A 19674-nucleotide genomic window follows, 5' to 3' on the forward strand; every position below is an offset into this window, starting at 1 on the left:
CAAGATAATTAAGAGAATCTACAAAATAGAAAACATATTCAAATCAAGTAACAGAGAAAAGGAACAATGCAAAGTAATTACGTAAATACGGTTAGAAGACAATGTTGCTTTTAAATCGTTTAGTTTATCAGACACATTGATCAGGAATGTTTAGACTAGGAATTGGAGGTGACACAGAGTTGCCCCTGCGTCACACGCTATTCTCAGTGTATACTACAAACCAAGAAAATCGAAATTAACACAGAAAACTTATTTAAAAGTAAGTTTTAATTTGCATGTCTTTGTACAAAACTTATATTGTTACAATGAAAGAAAAACCAGCCTCACGGGAATAACAAACACCCATCAATACGTACCTAACGGGTGTTCAAATGAAAAGTTCATCAAGTTGGCTATGACTTTTTGATGAAAGAAGATAGAGCGAAAAAGGGATGATGCCTTCTTTGACAGAATAGATGTCAGTCTTTTAAGACATACTTCACAATGTTGTGAAAAATTCAACGGCTACTCGATGAACTTTTCAATGGAACACTCGATATGTATTTCAAATATGTACTGTGAAAGAATCCAGAAATAAATTATATAAAATTATACAAATTTATTTGTGCTAGTTACAAATAATGTGAAAGAAAAGTTAGCAAAGGGATTAATGTGGAGATTGATAGAAGTAACACAGGCCAGGGTGCTCACTGAACCCAAAGCGGTTTTCATTATACACAGACGGTGTAAAACAAGAAGAAAACGAACCAGAAGGAATATTTAAAATGTGGGTTACGGCACATATAAGTGTGATTATGTGATTAATAGTAGTTTATTTGACGAGTCCCTTAAAGGCTCCAAATCGCTTAAAACCTTTAAAATTAGCTTGACGTTTCGTTTTGACAAGATGTGACATTTATCAAAATCCGTTCACATAGGAGAAAATTCTCAAATTCTGACAGTGTCGAACAAAAAAAAAATTTATGCGACTTTGAAATTGTAAATTATAATTTTTTTAACTGTGTTGTATAATGGGTGTTACTCCCTCCACCTTCCTACTACACGCATGTCCTTCGTCAGAAAACATTAAATCCTTATAAATATTTTTCAAACTTCTCCAGATAACTAATTTTTGATAGTAAATCTCCGCCCATGCAGTGTTAGAGATATATGGTGAAACAATAAATCTTTCATAACCTATCAATTTTATTGTTTTCGGAATGTTGTAAAGTTCCTAATGCAGAGGACAGATATGAAAGTTAATAGCAGAAAATTACACAAATAATTTGCCCACAGTTTTTAAATATTATGACGTCAAATGGAAATACCGTATGTATTAGAAAATGCGATATTTTCTTTGGGTTATGTTAGCAAAAATATTTAGTTGAGAATGTTTAACAATACAATCAACAATAACTATGCGTTAAAAACGGTAACAACACCACTTATTGATATAAATTGACATACATTTTTCTGACACAGTTAAGGTAAAATAGTAATCTACAAAAGCTAGAAGTGGCACCTTTCTCTTGCGATAAATTATGCGGTGAAAAAAAATTTAAATTTATTGTAAGAATATTCTGATATAATAATACTTGTTGGAGTTGTTCTACTGTTAATATGATCTTCATTTCGAGATAATCATATTTATTAATACATATAGGAGTTTAGCATTTAGTAGAAGTAACAATTTACTGGTTAATAACCTTAAGCCATGAAAATAAGAGCGAGGCCAAAATTGCCAAATTTTAAATTTCTCGAATACCCTGTACTCAGCATGCAAATCAGATGGTAATTACACCGACTTGTCTGTAATTACGGTGCTAGGTAAAGTGGTAGCCCCATTAAAAATATGATCAAATTAATTTTTTCTTGCGAATTAATTCTTTTTATGTAATTGTTATATCAAAGGAACAATGCGGAAATTGCATGACTACCATTGGCTGAAAGTTATTAATGTTAATTTTTATGCACAATATTATTCGTAGTTCCAGTCACGACTATCCCCTGGTGATTTATCTGGCAGCAAAGTCAGGTTCAGTTTCGAAAACCTTGTAAAATTTTCGCCCGCGTCAGGCGAACCCACCCAGTAGATTTTTTCCAAAATCAATTAAATCAATTTGTGCTTCTCGAATAATCATCACGCCGATCTCCGCCTCTTTCCATCACTTTGTTACAACAGTTATTGAATTATTACGAAGGTATGGCGTATGAAATTACTATAATTAGTGTAATACAGGAAATTTGACTTCACACACTTAGCGTCCACCTAATTGTTAATTCGCAAGGTCGTCGGCTAATAAATAAAATGAAAACGTTTGCCGATAAAACGATAACGATTAGAAACGGGTGAAAGCAATATAAATTACTTCATAATCTCCAGACCAATATTTTTAATAAGATAAAGCGGTCAGAGGTGTTGGGCGTGAAGAATGTTCCCGTTGATGCCATCGGGGTTTCGCAAGCGCCGCTGTTTGTCATCTTCCACTCGATAATCACGCAGCAACTTCGAATTATCGCTAACAACGTAAAATTAAAATGTAAGAGCTTCCAAATGAGACGTTTCGAAAGCACGAGGCGCGCTGAATATCAGATGCGGCAAAAATCAAAAATAAAATAAGACCCTGGATGTACAGTAGGAGCGCAAGATATTGAACACTCATTATAAAATAAGCCCATTGCCTCTTACAATGGTTTATTGCTTGTCCGTAAAGATGTCGTAAATAATACCGGATTTTGGTCGCTTCGGCACGCTCCGAACGTTTGCTGGCAAACTCTATACTTTGGTACATTACCTTAGTAAAGAACACTGTAAAACTGTGTATCTTTGAAAATATGTAACAAATTTTACAAAAACCACTAAAAGATTCAGGAACAAAGCACGAAATCACCAACACGTTAGGTAAATTCGAAAAGAATCTAATAAATGTTTAAATACGCCCGATTTCTGAAGCTTCAATAATTTGAGTAATTTATGACGGCCGACAGCAATGGGCTGTCCTCACCGTTCCAACCCTCATAAAAGCATTAGTACGTTGTAAAGACCTGCATAAGTTGTCTCCAATATCTTTTCTTCCTACTATACACGGTTTCTCTGCATAATTATTTTAGACGCATTCTAACGAAATCTTGGGAAGAGTCGTGCGTGAAGTCGTACGCATTCCATTCGAACACGAGCGTTTTCCAATTTCCCCACTAAATTCGAAATTAACCATTATTATTGGGAATTCATCGGTAAAGACGTGAATTATGACACCCGATGGGTAGTGAAGAGCCAATGCGCACCTGTTATAGTTTCTCAAACACGTCGCTTTTCTTCTTTTCACTTTTTGCGGATAATGTATTCACGCTGCAGTAGACTAGTTTTGACGGCGCTGACTATTTTATGACCTGCGAAAGCAGGAACGTATGAAAGTACCAATAAAGGAAATCATAAAAATTGTGGCCTTTGATTCTAAATTCAAGCACAAACTCCAAGTGCTGATATATCATGCAGTTTCAGGTTTTCTAGCTTTACTATCTGTCACTCAAAACTTTAAGGAAATGTCCCAAAATTCAACAACACTGGCTTTAGAGATTTCGAGATCTAAGTACTGTGTAACGTGTCGAAATTTCTGACAACAATAATTGTTATTCCATTTCTGAGATAATTTTTTCCTAGAAGTGCTGTTGGAGGTCTGTGTGTTTATTTGCACTATTAAGCCTACACGGTTTATTGTCCTAACAACAAAAAGTAAACACACGTTTAATGTTTTAAGTGGGTATAAACAATAATAAAACTACAGTTATTTGTTTTATCTTTATTTTATTTTTAAATCACTCTCGCTAATAATCTGGTGTAATTTTGATGTAGTTTTATTATTGTTGTATTTGCATTTGAAGTTATAATTAATACCGTTTAGAAAAATATGTATAAAAAACAAAACCGGTTTATTTTACAAGAGGAAAATTCCAAGACACCCTATTGTGCTACTTTCTGTTATGTGAGGTTTTTCCTTCAAGAGAAATTAACTTTAAATCCGAGCAAATATTGACTTGAATAATAAATATTTTTCTGTCTCAATTTATTTGCCCATTCGCGAAAATTATAAACTTGTTGTGAAACTGAATAGACTAGATAATCATAGATAAATTTACTTTTTTTGTTCGACATTGTCAGAATTTGGGAAAAACCGATGGTGGACTGTGTGGACCGCAGTAAGAAATGTTTAAATACGGCCCATTTCTGAACCTTCAATAATTTGAGTAATTTATGACGACCGACAGCAATGGGCTGTTCCAACCGTTCCAACCCTCATAAAAGTATTAGTACGTTATAAAAACCTGCATCAGTCGTCCCAAATATCGGATCTGTTAAAATATAAAGAAAGGGTTTTAGAAGCACTTGGGAAGAAGATTTTATTAAAAAACGATTTTTTAGCATTCTGACAAAACAAAGCAAAGAGGATCTAGCAAAATAACCCGAGTCTTTATCCTAATCAAAAGATTTTTTCTTCAAACTATTTTTAAAACACCACCTAGAGTCTTTAAAGAAAAGCTGTCAATAAACTTTAAAAAAATTATATGAAAAATCCTGAGCGAATAGTTTCCGTTAACCGAGAATTTTCTAAAAAAAAATATTTTTCACTCTGCCTGACTCATTTTTGTAAAAAATAATTTCAGTTATTGACACCTAGATTTTGCTGAATTTACATGAAATTAATTGCTTTCCAACGTACAGGATGAGTGAAATTCGATGTCTCAGCTCTATTCATCGAATTTTTTCCCCAGAAACATACCTATATTTTGGCATATTTAGAAAGAGCTAATTTTTCTTTTCCGTTAAAAAATTATAAGCAAATTTGTAAATAACAAAAATTCGCAATCGTCACGATTTAAACAAGATAGCAAATTTTTTGCTTTACAAAAATTGTTCAGAAAAATTAGCTCTTTTAAATATGCCAAAATATAGGTATGTTTCTGGGGGGAAAAAAATCGATGACGTCATTACTTCAGTTTCCAAATATGGAAAAATATCCAAATTTGGTTTAAAATGGCTCAATCCCATTTAAGAACCTCTTTTCAGATTTTTTCTATCGTCTTTCCTTTTCTTTTAATAAAGCTGAGACATCGAGTTTCGCTCGCCCTGTACAGGAAATAATACAGGGTGATTCACGTAGCCCTTTCATTAGAAACTTTCTGATTTTCCAAAATTGTATTACTATGAAAATTGGTAGTTCACTATAATCAACTGCTCCAAGTTCAAATGAAATATTTTCAAAATGGCGGCTCTTCCGGAAATACCGGAAATTGACTCCATCTTTGTTTTTTTTTAATGGAAAATTTTAAATTTTGATTTGATATTACGATTCTACGTTAAATTTTGGGTTTAGAACGTCCTTCTGTTAACACTTATCTGTCATTTTTTTTCGCAAAAAAACCGGATTGCAGGGCTTCATTAAAAAATATATAACTCCGGAACCATCGGAAATAAATAATTGATTTTTGTTCTACTGACTTCCCAAATATTTGGCCGATTTTTTGCGCTATCAGCAATATTTTTTTTATGTTTGATACGCCTACTGCAATTTTTTAAAATTGATAACCAAAAAATGTCGAAAACTTCATTTTTTTAAACGGCAATTGTCATTTCTGACACTAGATATAAATGTAAAATTTAATTTTAAGGTCACTTTTATTAAGATTGTGTATGCCTATTTTCAGCCGTTTTGGCGTAATTTCAATTTTTTGAATAAAATATTCTTTGCTTTACAAGCAATTGTTTTATTTGAATTTTTATTCAAAAACAGCATTGCAATAAATAGCAGATAACAACAAAATAATAGAAAATAAGCAAACTAACAAAAAAATATTTTAATGTAAATGTGCACCGTTTTAATTTTTTTTAATTAAAACTACACTGCCGGCAGCACAGTTTAAATGCTAATTTGGAAAATAAAATTTTCTTGGGTGTTGTTTAAATTTAAAAATTGTTTATTACATTCTCATAAGTAAAAAAAAAACAATTTTCATTTAGTCAACACTTCTTATCTTAAATTTGTTTTTGGTGCTGACAGTGTAGAAATAAAAAAATATAGTTTTAAGTAGAGATAAGATCTGCGATAGTCATTTCGGATACAATTATGGTGAAGAGTTACGAAAGTTAACGTAAAAAATTTGAACACATTTTTCATAACAATTGCGAATGAGAATTAGTACTTGCGATTTTATCTCTAGGCAAATGTCAAGGCTGATTCAAAAATTGCAACTCAAACAAATAAATCACAAAACGCTTGATTTACTTCTTTCATTTTAACCAATGTCAATTTGTCATTGTGATAAATTGTAGATCTGATAGGAGCGCTACTACACAAGATAAACAACAATATAGATTCCTTTAATTTAATAGCATGACAGAACATCTTCCTAACTTGTAAATTTTCTCCGACGTATAATTCCGTCTAAATGGCTTTTTTCTGTTATTTATTGGACTTATACAGCGTGTTTATTGAGGCATTTAGATGTAAAAAACTGTAATAAAAAAAACCACCGGCAACCTTTAAGTCGCCGACAATGTCGTTCGTATCCGAAAAATCGGTAACCGAAACGCGTCATTAGAGAATTTAAAACTAATCAGAGCTCAAATTATGCATCACTTGGTCAAAGCAAAAACCGTTGCAACCGCAAGGATACAGTAAGTACAGTTTTACGTCCGAATTTTGCGCAAAATTCCGGTTAAGCAGATTCAAATCGCACCGAAACATTCGCCGTTACGTCACTTTACGACGTGCCGTTAACGCACTAAAATCGCGAATACGAAATTCGGTTGGACACACCGGACCGGAGGAAATCGTCGCGCACATCCGGATTCCGGGCCGCCGGACGCGACCTTGACGCTGCCGGAGTCTAGAGACGGTCGCCCGGACCCCCGCCATTTTTCCGTAGGCGCTCTCTTTAAAACCATAGTGGTGGAGCACAAGGTTTTATAAAGTCGGGTGAACGCTTTGCGGTTGTGGTAAACGCGCCGTGGTAAAAATAGGGCAGTGCAAAAGAGTGATTGTGCGAGAACGGACGGACTGTGTTTGGTTAGTGTTTGCTTGGAACATGGACGGAACACAACGGTACCTTCTGATCGCGACCGCGGCGTTCTTCCTGTTCGTCGGCGTCTGCCATGGAGTGCGAGCACCAGGCGGGAAGAAGAGAGGTGAGTGATGGCTCCGGATAGAGGAGTACGCGACGTGCGCCACAGTGGACAGTGACGGCAGTGGTTTTATTTTGTTGTGCTTTTAAAAATATCCCTTCAAAAGGATAACCGGAGAGAACCCTCGCGAAAACCACTAAGATTCTTCATTGCTGACCGGTGCAGAAGCGCGCTATGCAAATGTACCGTTAAATTTGTTTAAAAATAGTCATTTATGATGCAGTAACGGGATTTGATGGCCAATTTTGTCCGATCGGTGCACCTGGCATTTACACTAACACCGATACTGCAAAGTGGGCAAACATTTTTTGACACGATTAATTTACGCAGAACATCTTTTTGATTTTGTTTCTGAAAGCAATGTGGCCCAATAAGCGTACTTCCACAACGTGAAATCATGACAAAATAAACTTCAGCAACAGGTACTTAATTGGCTTTGTACCGATTTATTTTTAATTCTGTTTCTTACGATTTATATCATTATTGTTTGCTTCATTGCTTCTTGATACGACTAATTGTGTGTGCCGTGCGGAAATGAAAATTAAACCCTGATTAAGAAAATCTGTATCATTAATCCTTAATTAAAGTCCACGTTGCTAATTTACTGTAATAATCTATCGTCGTTTGTAAATTAGAACAACAAACGCTTTTCTCATAATTAAATGAGGAGAGAAAATTAAAAGGTTCTTAGAGTAACCAAGTAAGATTTGTAAAAAAATCGAAAAATGCTTAAAATCTAAATTTTTATTACCGGAAAATGTCCCAATATATTTCTCTAATCAATCTGTTAACCAACAGCTTTGCCACTAATTTTGAACAACAGCATAATTTTTTTTATTAACTTCGCATACCAGTTTCATTTTTTTTATTGCATATTATTTCGTCATTTATTCCTTAGAGCTAAATTAATTGTGAACGGGTGATTTCCCTCATGTTTTTTTTTTAATTTTACGAAATTTTCGATCTTATCTAACATCAAAATTTTAAAAATGAAGAACTAATAAAGTTCTAATATCTGCATGGTATTGATATTTTTTACTGTAGCAAATAAAAGAACAAAAAAATGAAATAAAGATCACCCAATTTCGAAAAATCCAAAGTTTTCAGAAATATATTTTCCATGTCAAATTTACACCTTCCTCTTTTTTATTTGTCATAATATTGTAATTTCAATGAACCAGTGATGAGAGCAAAGTTTGCTAAAAATTTGAAATTGTTTTGCGATGGAAAAATGTCGAAATATAAAAAGTAGTAAAATAATCTGCACACATTTTTTCAGACACGATTTTGCGGGAGACATTTTAAAATTTATCAAGTATTATCGCAAAACGTTACAACTATGAATGTTTAAGTGATAGTATAAATTACTGTTCATTTTACTGAATTGTAAAACTAAATAGTACTAGACAGTGAAACTATTTCTGCTTGTTTATCCTAAAATATCTAAGCTAATTTGGCGTTTGGTGGCAGGTTTCATGGAGCAATATAAATATCAACTGACTATAAAACCAAATTTAATTCTTTTTTCTTCGAACGGTGTCATTTGAAAAATAAAACAAAAACTAGCTTTACCTTGAAAATATTGTACTGGAAAAAAGTTTCCCCTTTTTTTTTCTTCTTTTTAAATCATTCTAAACCCTTGCCAATCAGAAATATATATTTCTCGTGTTTTCCGAAAACTGGGTCACAATTGACCCAACGGTTTTTTGGAGAATTCCGGAATTCTATGCACGATTATCGTGTATAACGTAATATAATACAACCCAAATAGTGTTTTATTCATAGAAAAAAAAATAACAAATTCATAGACGAAAATAAATTAACAAATTCATAATTTATTTTTCCGGCCAATATCCATAAAAATCAAAACTGAAAAAAAAGCTAGCTGCAGTATTGGCACGTAAGTAAATGTTTTCTTCACATAATGAGTTGTTTCTACATAGGAATTTGTTTGCGTATTGCGTCGCACCCCACAACCGTGTCAAATATGACCCGGGTGACAAAAATGGTAAGCTAGAAGGACTAGTTATGAAAAAAATGTTCTGAAATATGAATCGAAAAAAACCTTCTTCTGGGTCATTTTTGACCCAATTTCCGGTATGCTAGGGTTAAATGTGGTTGAGTTTCAATTTCTCTTTAGTGTAACAAGTTAATTAAATGATTTCTTTTGCTAATTTGCTGTTAAGAGAAAATGTTTGTTAAAATTAAAAAATGAACTTTACCTGAATGCATTTAATATAATTAAACGTAATTATTGGATATGAAATCAGTAATTCTTGGCATTGCTGGCCTAGAATTTTAGAAGCGATAAGAGTAATGAAAGGGAATAAATTAGTCATAATGAGTCGGATGTGAAGACAGTAAACTAAGTACCGCGATAATTTTCAATTAAGTTTTAAATAATTCATGGATTACGTTTTTAAATAATTTTTTACATTCTGAAAGTGTTGTGGCGTCGCCCGCGTAACTTTCATTTCATTCTAAAATAAAACCCCAAGAAAACAAAACGCAGTTTAGATGACCCTAGGCTCAACAATAATAAAATATCTGCTCTTATTTAATTGCCGTTTTAGAAATTCTCTATAGGAAAAGGTCTGGGCTTGCCGTTTGAATAAACAAACAACGTCGAAGAAAATTTGAAAGTAATAAAAAAATCGAGCCCGGAGCGAACTCACGGACAACCATTCGCGACTAATTATTCCTTCGAAATCAAAGAAGTTCGCGACTGTGTCAAGTTCAACAAACGTTTAACGGATTAAGTACAAGAACGTCTCCACCATTTAATTACGGTCGCTAATTAATCGCTGTGTGTCCGATAATTGCCAAACGGCAATCCGGTGAAAAAATCGCGAAAATCATTCGTAATCGATCCGTTTCGGGTTCGCTTACGTAAAACGGATGATTTCAGCGATAACGTCGGTCGCTGTCGCAAAACTAGGTGAAAAGAGCAGCAGAGTCAAGTGAATTTAAGTGCCCGACCGTTAGAATTGTATAACTCCGGTAACCTCGTTCCGGTGATCTCGTCTAACGATCGAGAATGAACTCGAGACGACGAAAGTGAATTTTGCATCAGGGCGATAAGAAGAATTTTTTTAGGGGGTCAAAGACAGGACCTGTCTATGATAATAAACAGTGGCGTCCTCAACTGGGCCATCAATTTTGTTTTATCTCACATTTTACTTTGAAAGTAAGCGTTTTCCAGACTAATTAGTAAATTGAATTTTGTTGTGCAAATTGGAGAAATTGCGTTGTTATAAATAATTTCCCAATTGATATATTTTACAATTAATAACAATTGTGCAAACCGGCGTAATCCATAAACAAAAAATCCAGAGGCGGATAATGTTGCGAAAGTCGAAAATCCGTGATTGATGGGTTGCCGTTTGTGAACCCAATTTAAATGACTCCGTTTTGCAAATTGCCACATCAAAAAATTGGTTACGTTAGCTGTTGGCGGAACTTTCTGTTTCAGGTCCCATTTACCTACATCGCGTACCCGGAAATTGTCTCCGAGTATTCACGAATTTTACGAGAATTACACGCACTTTTGACGTTATTACTGTCATTTGGCACGCTCGCAAAAACTTGGCCGGTCTTGAACCTGTCCATCCACCGAAAAACCGCACAATTCTTAAAACTCATCGCCTTCAGCTTTCTTCACGAGTCTGTTCTGAAAAGTCCGGCGATTTCGAATCGAAACAAATAAACGATCGACACGTTGCCAAATACCCTCCGTTGTCGAAATTCCATCACACAAAAAGCTTATTGTAATGTTACGGTCGCGTAAAAAATATTTCCTAATGAGTTAACAAATCCACACACAATCGACAAACTGTTTTGTCCGGCCCGGAGCGATGCCGGAGCCAATGGAGCTTTGAGATGAGCACGCGATCAAAAACGACCTTGTACAAAATCGTTGCGCTTTTTGACTGTCACACTCTACATACGTGGTGAAGTTGTGAAGTCCGCGCAGTTTCAAAAGGTGAATTCGTAATGTGTCTTGTATCAATAGAAAGTTTTTCGAATTCGTGATAATGATATAGGAAACAAGTCAAAATGTTGCGTGAGCGATTTGTTACAAGTCTCGATTGAGAGACTCCTTTGCTCATCTCTGAATGAGTTCTCGCGCCTGATTAATTTTGAGACTTCATCACCGCCAATTTGTCTCTTCCCTTCTAATGCGGAGAAAGTAGATTTTCCACGAGGTGACGAAATATGCTAATGAAAATGTGTGATGCGCGACTCCGATTTTCTTGTGTGCACAAAATCCCGCGGCCTAAACTGGCGCAAATCGAGATTACAATGTGAAAGTCAATTGGCCAGATCAAATGATGCTCCCTAATGGCAGAGAAAGTCTTGACGCATGCCATCCGGTGATGATCGCCGACACTTTGCTACCGACCTCGTGAATCACGGGATAACGTCGTCGGTGCACCCCCGAGCCTGTAGAAAGTCCGTTGAAAAACCAACACGACCAACCCGTCATTACGATAATTACTGAACGAGACCGTTTAATAATCGTCGGTGTGGAGCGCGTGCTTTTCGAAAGGCAAGGACGCGCGGTTGTGCCGTTTTCCTGCGCGTTTTCGTTGGGAGGTCCACCGGAGACTGCGACGATAGGTCAAGGCAGGTGCTGAGTGATTTTCAGCGTTGTATAATCGTGCTTTAATAAAAAGCGCTAGTAAATGCGAGTCAAAGTTCAGGCACGGCCACGCCCGTTACGACAGCGGTTTGCATTGTTTAAAAAATTATCTATACATGGACTAGCCTTGCGAATTTCGAAACTGTAACAGATCTCGCTGATAAACGGCTTTACACTTGGATTAGTCACTTCGAGATGCTTTCGAGAAAGGGGGCGTTGCGCAACGTAAGGACTAAACGCCATGATTTATCGCAGCTGAGTGACAAACCCTGTAATTTACGTCTAAACTAAAATATTCGCTTTCCTATTATAATAAATTCGCCATTATGTTCGGTTACATCAGGTGGTTTTTGTCAAGTCTGACAGAATTTCTTTCTTTGTTGGAACTTAATTCCTTTTCACATTAATATTAAATAGCTGTACAGATCAGCAGGTTTTGGTATTTTCAAGACATGCAACAGGTCCCACAAATTAATATCTTTTACTTTCATTTTTCTTTATTATGTACACTTCTACACTCACAAGTATTTCATCATCAGTTTGAATAATTCGTTATTTTTCCATTGCGTTTCACAAGGAATTAATAATTTTATAAGAACACCATGTGTGAAACATTTGTGATTCGGTAAAAGATTTGCAACGAAATATTTTCAAAAGTAAAAATAATAATTAAGTCGTTTTTTGAAATCACATATTACATCAATTATTTTAGATTTATTTATTTTTTCAAAAGGTGAAAGCTTTTCTTAGTTTTGAAAAAATCCTCAAATTCCTTTTCTCTAATTTCATCGCCACACTAGAGAAACTGAATTTTGATTTGTTGAGAAAAACACAACTCGATGTATTTTGACGATTTTTCCAAAAAACATTTCATTTTCAAAATTTCAAAATTCAGCTTTCAAAAAACAACAAAAATTAAGATGGATTTAAATGTTCTTTACTTGTTCGTTCATCATATTCTCTCGTTAAATATAAACTCGTGGTGTGGTTAATAAGAATGACTCATGAACCCGGAGCAGCATATTCTACTCGTCCTGCGCACTCGTTGAATGGACAGTTCGGTTTGGCTCGTAGATATCATCGATGATAATCATAACACTTGTTATATCATAGCTGAAAATCTAATCAACATTATTTTTTCACCTGTATATCAAACACTAAAGGACTTTGGGCCTAGGAAAAATACCAAAGAAATTAAAGCATGATAACTAAGATTATTAATTATTCATTCAAGAGTAGTAATTTACAGTAAGAGTGAGGAAGGTAAAGCTTTCGTTCACGCGAATTGCGTGTTCGATGCAATTCAAGTGAACGAAAGCGGCCTTACTTTCGAGTGCTGCATTTGGTTTTGTTCGATACCTCCTTAGAAATTGAGTCTGTAACTTTGTATTCAAACATATAAATAAAAATAAATCACATTTTTGGACGGATCTGTTGCTATGGAAAAAAATAAAATACAAAATAAACAAAGTTCTGTAACGTCAATAAAGTGGTTGTGGAAATGGATGATGAAGAGGTATCATGTCCTGGAAGAAGCAAGTGCTGCGAGGTACCAAAAATTTACGAGCGAATGAAAACCAGTGAGCGAAAAACGATGAGCGAAAGTGCAATGAACGAAAGAGAAACCTTCACCCAGTGCCAACTATGGATACGGACTCACTTTTTAGGGAGGTACCGAACAAATTTTTTGTTCTAAGAGTGAATATTGTATAAATTAATTCGAATGTTGTTGAAAAAGTAACAATCGAAATGTTTTGATCTTGAGCCAAGCCAGTAAATTCCAGCCAGTTCTTCAGATTGTTCCACTGTTATTAACACCAAATTGTTTGTTTGACAAGGTTCGCTGCAAACAATTGCAGCAGTTTGAAATTCCATCACTTGACTGTTTGACCTTTTTGTCCTTTGCCCAAAGACCTAGATTCACCATTAATAGCAGATATTTCAGTCACGCACAACCTGTGCGTTCAAGACATGCCTCAATACGAGGGTCAAAGTCGAGGGTGGATTCCTTGGAGATCTGGATGGAAAATTTTGTATCACGATGGGTCTCGCAAGGATTATTTCACGACTAAGTAGTATTGCAAAATAATTTATTAGACGTAATTAATTATTTAATAAAATTACAACATTTTCTTTTGTTGAAAGGAATAATTAAAACGTTGCACACGATAATTGTGTGGGGCTTTCAAAGTGTTCGTGCCGGTTCCAGCGCTCACCCTGTACATCACTTGAATATTTTTCCTCCGGCATGCCTCACCACAAGAACTAAATGTCAGCGGTAATTAATCCGGCGATATTAATTAAAAGTAAATTGCAACTTAATCATAATAAACATTCCGCTTTTTTTCAGGTGAAAGTACAAACGGCGAATAAAGCGCCGATTTTGTGGCGGTTCGGTTCTTTTCAATGGACTCGGTTACATAACAGAATTAGAACAAAGTCATGCGGATAATAACGTCGAACCCCACCCTCGCCTCTCGAAAACATTTATTCCACCAGCGGGTGCACAACTTTCAGTTTGGGGACCGTGAAACTAAGAACAATGCCTCCGACACCTACTCGATGACGCGATAATCCGTTCGGAAAAAGGACGTCGACGGTGGTTAACAAATTTTTTTTTCGTTGCGATCTTGGGTAAATAAAGACACGAATCGTGCACTGGCTTAGGGCGAGGTTGAATTGTTATTGCAAGCTCCACACGTTGAATAGAGAATGTAGAAACATTATCATTACGCCGACCAGAGCTGGGTAAAGGAGGTTGACGCCAGGTGTTTTACTTGTTGTGTATTTATTTGCAAACGGATACAATGTCGTTGCACAACAACGAAAGGTTCGACTCCAAATTTTACAACCTTCACGCTTTAAACGGTTCCTGCGAGGGAATCGAAAGGGGCTTGGGCAACTTCCTCGTGCGGATTTGCGGAATGTGGAGACTCCCGACTCGCGACTCCTCTAAGAAGGACCATCAATTCTAATTAAGAGCGACCGGTTAAATTACACATGCTAATTAACGCAAGTATTGACATTATTAGCGCTTAATTGAAGGTTAGCCGCATTTGAGAATGAATTCGCTTTTAAAACTAATTAATAATTATATAATTAAGGACGCGGATTTTTCTGCTAATTTTTCAATTAGATGGTCTGCAGAGATAAACTGTGTCGGAGCTCGGTTGCGAAATGCAAATCTGCTCAATTTTCAACGCTTTTCCTTCAGACTCATTCCACTCTGATTGTTGTTTCGTCAAATGTCTGTTTCTAGATTATTTAAACAACGGAACGGATTAAAATCTCGCATTCATTTAAAAATCCCAACGCAAATCAACTTGTCGCAGATACAATGTGATCTAGAAACAGTAATAATTATTAGGTGAACAAATAAATGAAATCGGACTCGTTGAGATTCACTTCCTGGGTATAAATTACTGGGTGCACGCATCGAAGTAAATTTGGAATTATAATGATGTTATTTTTTTAAATTTGTGATTACTTATGCATAGTCATCAGTTTGAAAGTGATCCCGCGAGGAAGAGGGAAATGTAACAGTAAATAAATAATTTATGAATAGAAATGAAAATTTCACCGAATTTCTGCAACTCAGTCAATTCGGAAACAAACTGCACTTTTAAATTCCCAACGAAATCGATTGTTTTTTTTTTGTTGAGTGTTGTTTCGGTCGTGAAAAATATCCAATTTCAAGCTCCTCTTGCTCAAAAGTTCATTGTCTTTGCTCAGTGGGCACCATTAACATATTTCCTGTCAATTTTGCGGACAAAGCGTGCCCGTTCACAATTATCTCTCGTTGTAGGTCGTCACTTTGAAGCAAATCCGTGCCGTTTCCAGCGAACGCAATAGCAAATGTAATTGGGAAACATTTTTTATTCGTTCGAGTTTTAGGCTTTTTGGATCATGTGAATTCGGTGCCATTTACGGTGATTTATCGGCCGGCCCACATGTTTGCAAAATCATCACCGAATTTCCATATGCAAAAAGTCACCAAAATGCCACGAGATGCAGAAATTCCATAATTAAAATCTCAATGCCGCAACTCACCAATTAATCATTTCGAAAGACGAAAGAGGTGGATGCACATTGGCGTTACGCAACGAGACGTATCATAGGCAAGCGCTGACACTGACCTTTAGTGATTTCCTCGTCTTCGGCCTTCCGTGTTCTTTGCCTCTGGGAGGTTTGCAAAATGAGCAAATGTGGCAAAATCCAGACTAATTAACTAACTTGGAATGGGAGAAAAAATCTGGTGGAAACCGTGGAAAAAAGAGATCTTGTCTTAAACTACCGTACATAAATAAGAAAGTCACTGTTGTTGATAATTAAATTTTGCACAATTCACCACAGTTTTAACACTTACGCCAACAGACAACATCTTTTCGTTGCAACGTTTTTCCTCTTACTCTTTGTTTTTGTCTTATCACTGCACCAGATACTTTAAATTTAATTACACTGTCAGACTGGCATAATATTACACTGTAAAACGTGTAGCGGCATTAGATTATGCAAATTAAACAATAAAACTGATAATATCGTTCAAACTAAGCCAGATCATGATAATTATAGGAATCGATACTAATGCTTGATTTATGATTTCTTGTGGACGGTCCAGCCGCGTGAAATCGAGAAACGTTTCTTCGAAACCTCGCATAATAATCAAAAAAATCAGTACTTGGATATGCTTATTTAATTATTTTTTTTGGTACTCGTCCAGTCGTTAAATCGGACATAAAATGTATGAACGTAATTAAAAAAATGATGTTCATGGTTTCCAGTTCGTGGTAGTGAAAAGTAAGAGCGCGTCGTAAAGGTTTCACGGTTTTAAGAAAGATTGATTACATCTTTTTTACGAATTTAGGGAACTGTTTTTTTGATTATTTTATCAAAATATTTTAGAAAAAAATGGGGCCAACTTTGTGAAATATCGAAGAATTTCGGTTTCAACACTCGACCATGGAGCAATAGTAGTACATACCTAATAGTAAAAGAACTCAAAATTCCATACATTTCAAAACTAAAACATCCTAATTATTGTGTATTTATCCTTAAAACCAGACATGCTGAAATCTTTAGGAAATAATAAAGTATATCATTAAGAGTAGAAGTGAGTCTTTTTGTGCTAAGCCCAGAGATGGGAGACCGAGACGAAGTCGAGGCCGCAACTGGGCGAAGCACAAAAAGACCTACTCTGAATAATATGTACTATTTTATCTTCAAGCGGATCACAAAAAAATCGGACATGAACTCGTTTATTTTCTTTTGCTGTAGTTACAGTAAAATAACAATTTTCAAACTTACAATTTTCACTGTTAAGGCACCAATAATTCCTAGTTCTCTTGTAATATTATTAGTACCTACTTAAAGGTTCAAAAGTCTAAAGTTTACTTTTTAACGTTGAATGGCAAAATTGCTATTTTTGATTTTGACATCTGTCATCCATGCACACGGGCGACTCGTGTTACACCACGGTGGCACCGGTTAAATATTGGATAATAATTTCGTTATTTCGCTTTTTTTAATAGAGATAATGTAATTATTAAATATTTCGTGTAATTTATTGATAAATAAATCGTGAGAAATGCTTCAAATGACCTTACATTTGACTCGGTCGAGCCGCCTGTGAATATTTCAACTCCTAGGATTTGAAGTGAAGAAAAAAGTCCGGTTACAAAAAAAAACCGTTTCTATAGATACACAAAGGCGCAATTTTCGACCGCTTGAAGAAAAACTCAATTTCATTTGAAAAAGTAAAATTTGGAAGATCTCATTGTATTAATTTTCAAATAGTTTTCTTTAACGCCTCAAAGGTAGAAATTAAATTTTGCCGTTAATTTAGATTCTTGCAACACACTTTTTATTTGCAATGAGAATCAATTTCTAATACAAATTGAAAAAAATATTGATCGGAATAAGTCTACAAGTATTTGTCTTTGGCAACATCTAAATGTCAAGCAAAAATTCAAGGGTCTGAGCAAATATAAATAATAAATTAATCAATCATTATTAAATTCTTGGTTGTGAAATGATCTTTGACATTTTCTAAATTCTTGAATAATCACGATGGTTTAAAAACAAAAATGTGCTGCCTAAACTAATGTAAATATTACAGTGGAAAAGGTAAAACCTGAAATAAATCTGATTATTAATTTTCAAAATTTTTTCCTCGACACTTGCAGCGGAAATGTCATTTACAAAGAGAACAAATCTATTTCTCAAACAAATCATAATCGGAAATCAATACCTACCAGTAACTGATTAAAAATGCAAGCAACTCAATCGTGGGATAAAGTTTTATAAAAGTACTGAAAGTATAGTTACATATCTTGACACAATTCATGGTAAATAATTGGTCTCATTGTATACATTTACATAAAATACATACCAGATTGTCCGTACGACCAACACAATGGTTGTCTGATGGTACGATTAGAACAAATTTTCGTTTAAAATTTATTTCTTATGGTGCATCTTGAGCCTGGGCTGGTAAATCAGAAAGCAGGGAACCCATCAGTTGTTAGTTCCCACTAAAAAACAATTATCACGTAACAGAAACACGTTGTACATAATTACAATGCCCAACTCTAGTCAAACAATTGTGATTGATTTATTAAAGTGATATTATAATTGCTGCAATTTGTTATCATAATATGAAAATTACACAGCCCCAGTAGCCTTTAACCGTAGAATGGCGTTCTTAATTTGCGTTACACACTTGCGTTATTGGAATGACTGTAATTATCCTGACAGTATGTCCATACCAGCGCGAAAAATCTCCTGTAACAACAATACCGGTCGCGATCGAGAGATAAAACTCATATTTCCTTTGTACGCCGCCGCAATTATTTCAATTGCGAAAGCCGGAACGTGCCAATAGGCCCCCGCTGAAACATTTCCACGGAACAATTTCGCAAATTATCTCGTCTCGAATCGTTACAACAGAAAACTGAGTCCGGCTCGGTCGAGCTTAACTAATATGGGAAAAAGCTGCGGCTGTCGCTTCCTCGTCCACCCTTGAGACGTCGCGGAAACCCGGAGCAGCAGCTTTCGATCAATCGGAGATCTTTCCAGAGTGCTTTCGCAAGGAGGAAACGAGGCACAATGTCAGAATGATTAAGAGGGTTTCACATGCTACCGTCATGAACGTTACGCGTATCGGTTGAAGAAAGTAACGTAAATAGAACGTAACGGAGCGTACACGTAAATCAACACGAAACGGAGATCTATTCCAGGTCAATATTTATGGGCATTTCCCGTTTCCGAAACAAATTTGTAATTATGTGGTGATCAATTGAAGGAAGCACTGTAATTATGACAATGGTAGAAATCTGATCCGCCTGACGAACGTTAATTAGTCCAGGCGGTTGAAAAAAATCGATTGACCATGGCGTTTAATTGGAAAAAAATGGGTTAGTCCCGCGCATCTGCCGTCACGTGCGAAAATTTCTCCAAACAGCCGAGTATCTAAGTATCTTAGTGCGTAAGTGGTACTTTCTTCGGACGTCTTTCGCACTGAAATGCTGTTATCCTTGCGGTCCAATTCCAGTAGCGCTCTCGAAGACGCTCCGCATAAGCCACTTGAAAAACCTGCTCGCGGTTCAACATCCTTTTAATCGTTTATTTACAAGCTTATTAAGGCGGCGAGAATCAAAGTCAAGGCTGGCGTAAGGTGAATCGCGTAAATGTCAATGAATTCAACAAATGCAGAAAAAATTCATTGAAGAAACAATACGGCACGATAGTATCAACAAAGCAGATTTTGCCACTAGCAAAACACCATCAGGAATCGTTCCCGCAGCAATCGAACCGTACTGTCATTATTTCAGTTTTTGCCAAGTGTCTTTTTGTCGATTGCAGCGAGCTTTCTCCC

At 35.6% G+C, this 19674-nt stretch overlaps 1 protein-coding gene across 1 annotated transcript in view; it reads left to right on the forward strand.

The window, feature by feature from the left end:
* The first annotated feature begins 6906 nt into the window (after positions 1 to 6906).
* Positions 6907 to 19674, forward strand: part of stw (straw) — a 29757-nt gene continuing 16989 nt past the window's right edge. The window contains exon 1 of the mRNA XM_069040941.1: positions 6907 to 7162. Coding sequence (XP_068897042.1) covers positions 7063 to 7162 — 100 coding nt within the window. The 5' untranslated portion in view covers positions 6907 to 7062. The remainder of the gene's footprint in view (positions 7163 to 19674) is intronic.

This window comes from Tenebrio molitor, chromosome 3, assembly GCF_963966145.1.
Source record: "Tenebrio molitor chromosome 3, icTenMoli1.1, whole genome shotgun sequence".
NCBI classification, from domain to species: Eukaryota; Metazoa; Arthropoda; class Insecta; order Coleoptera; family Tenebrionidae; genus Tenebrio; species Tenebrio molitor.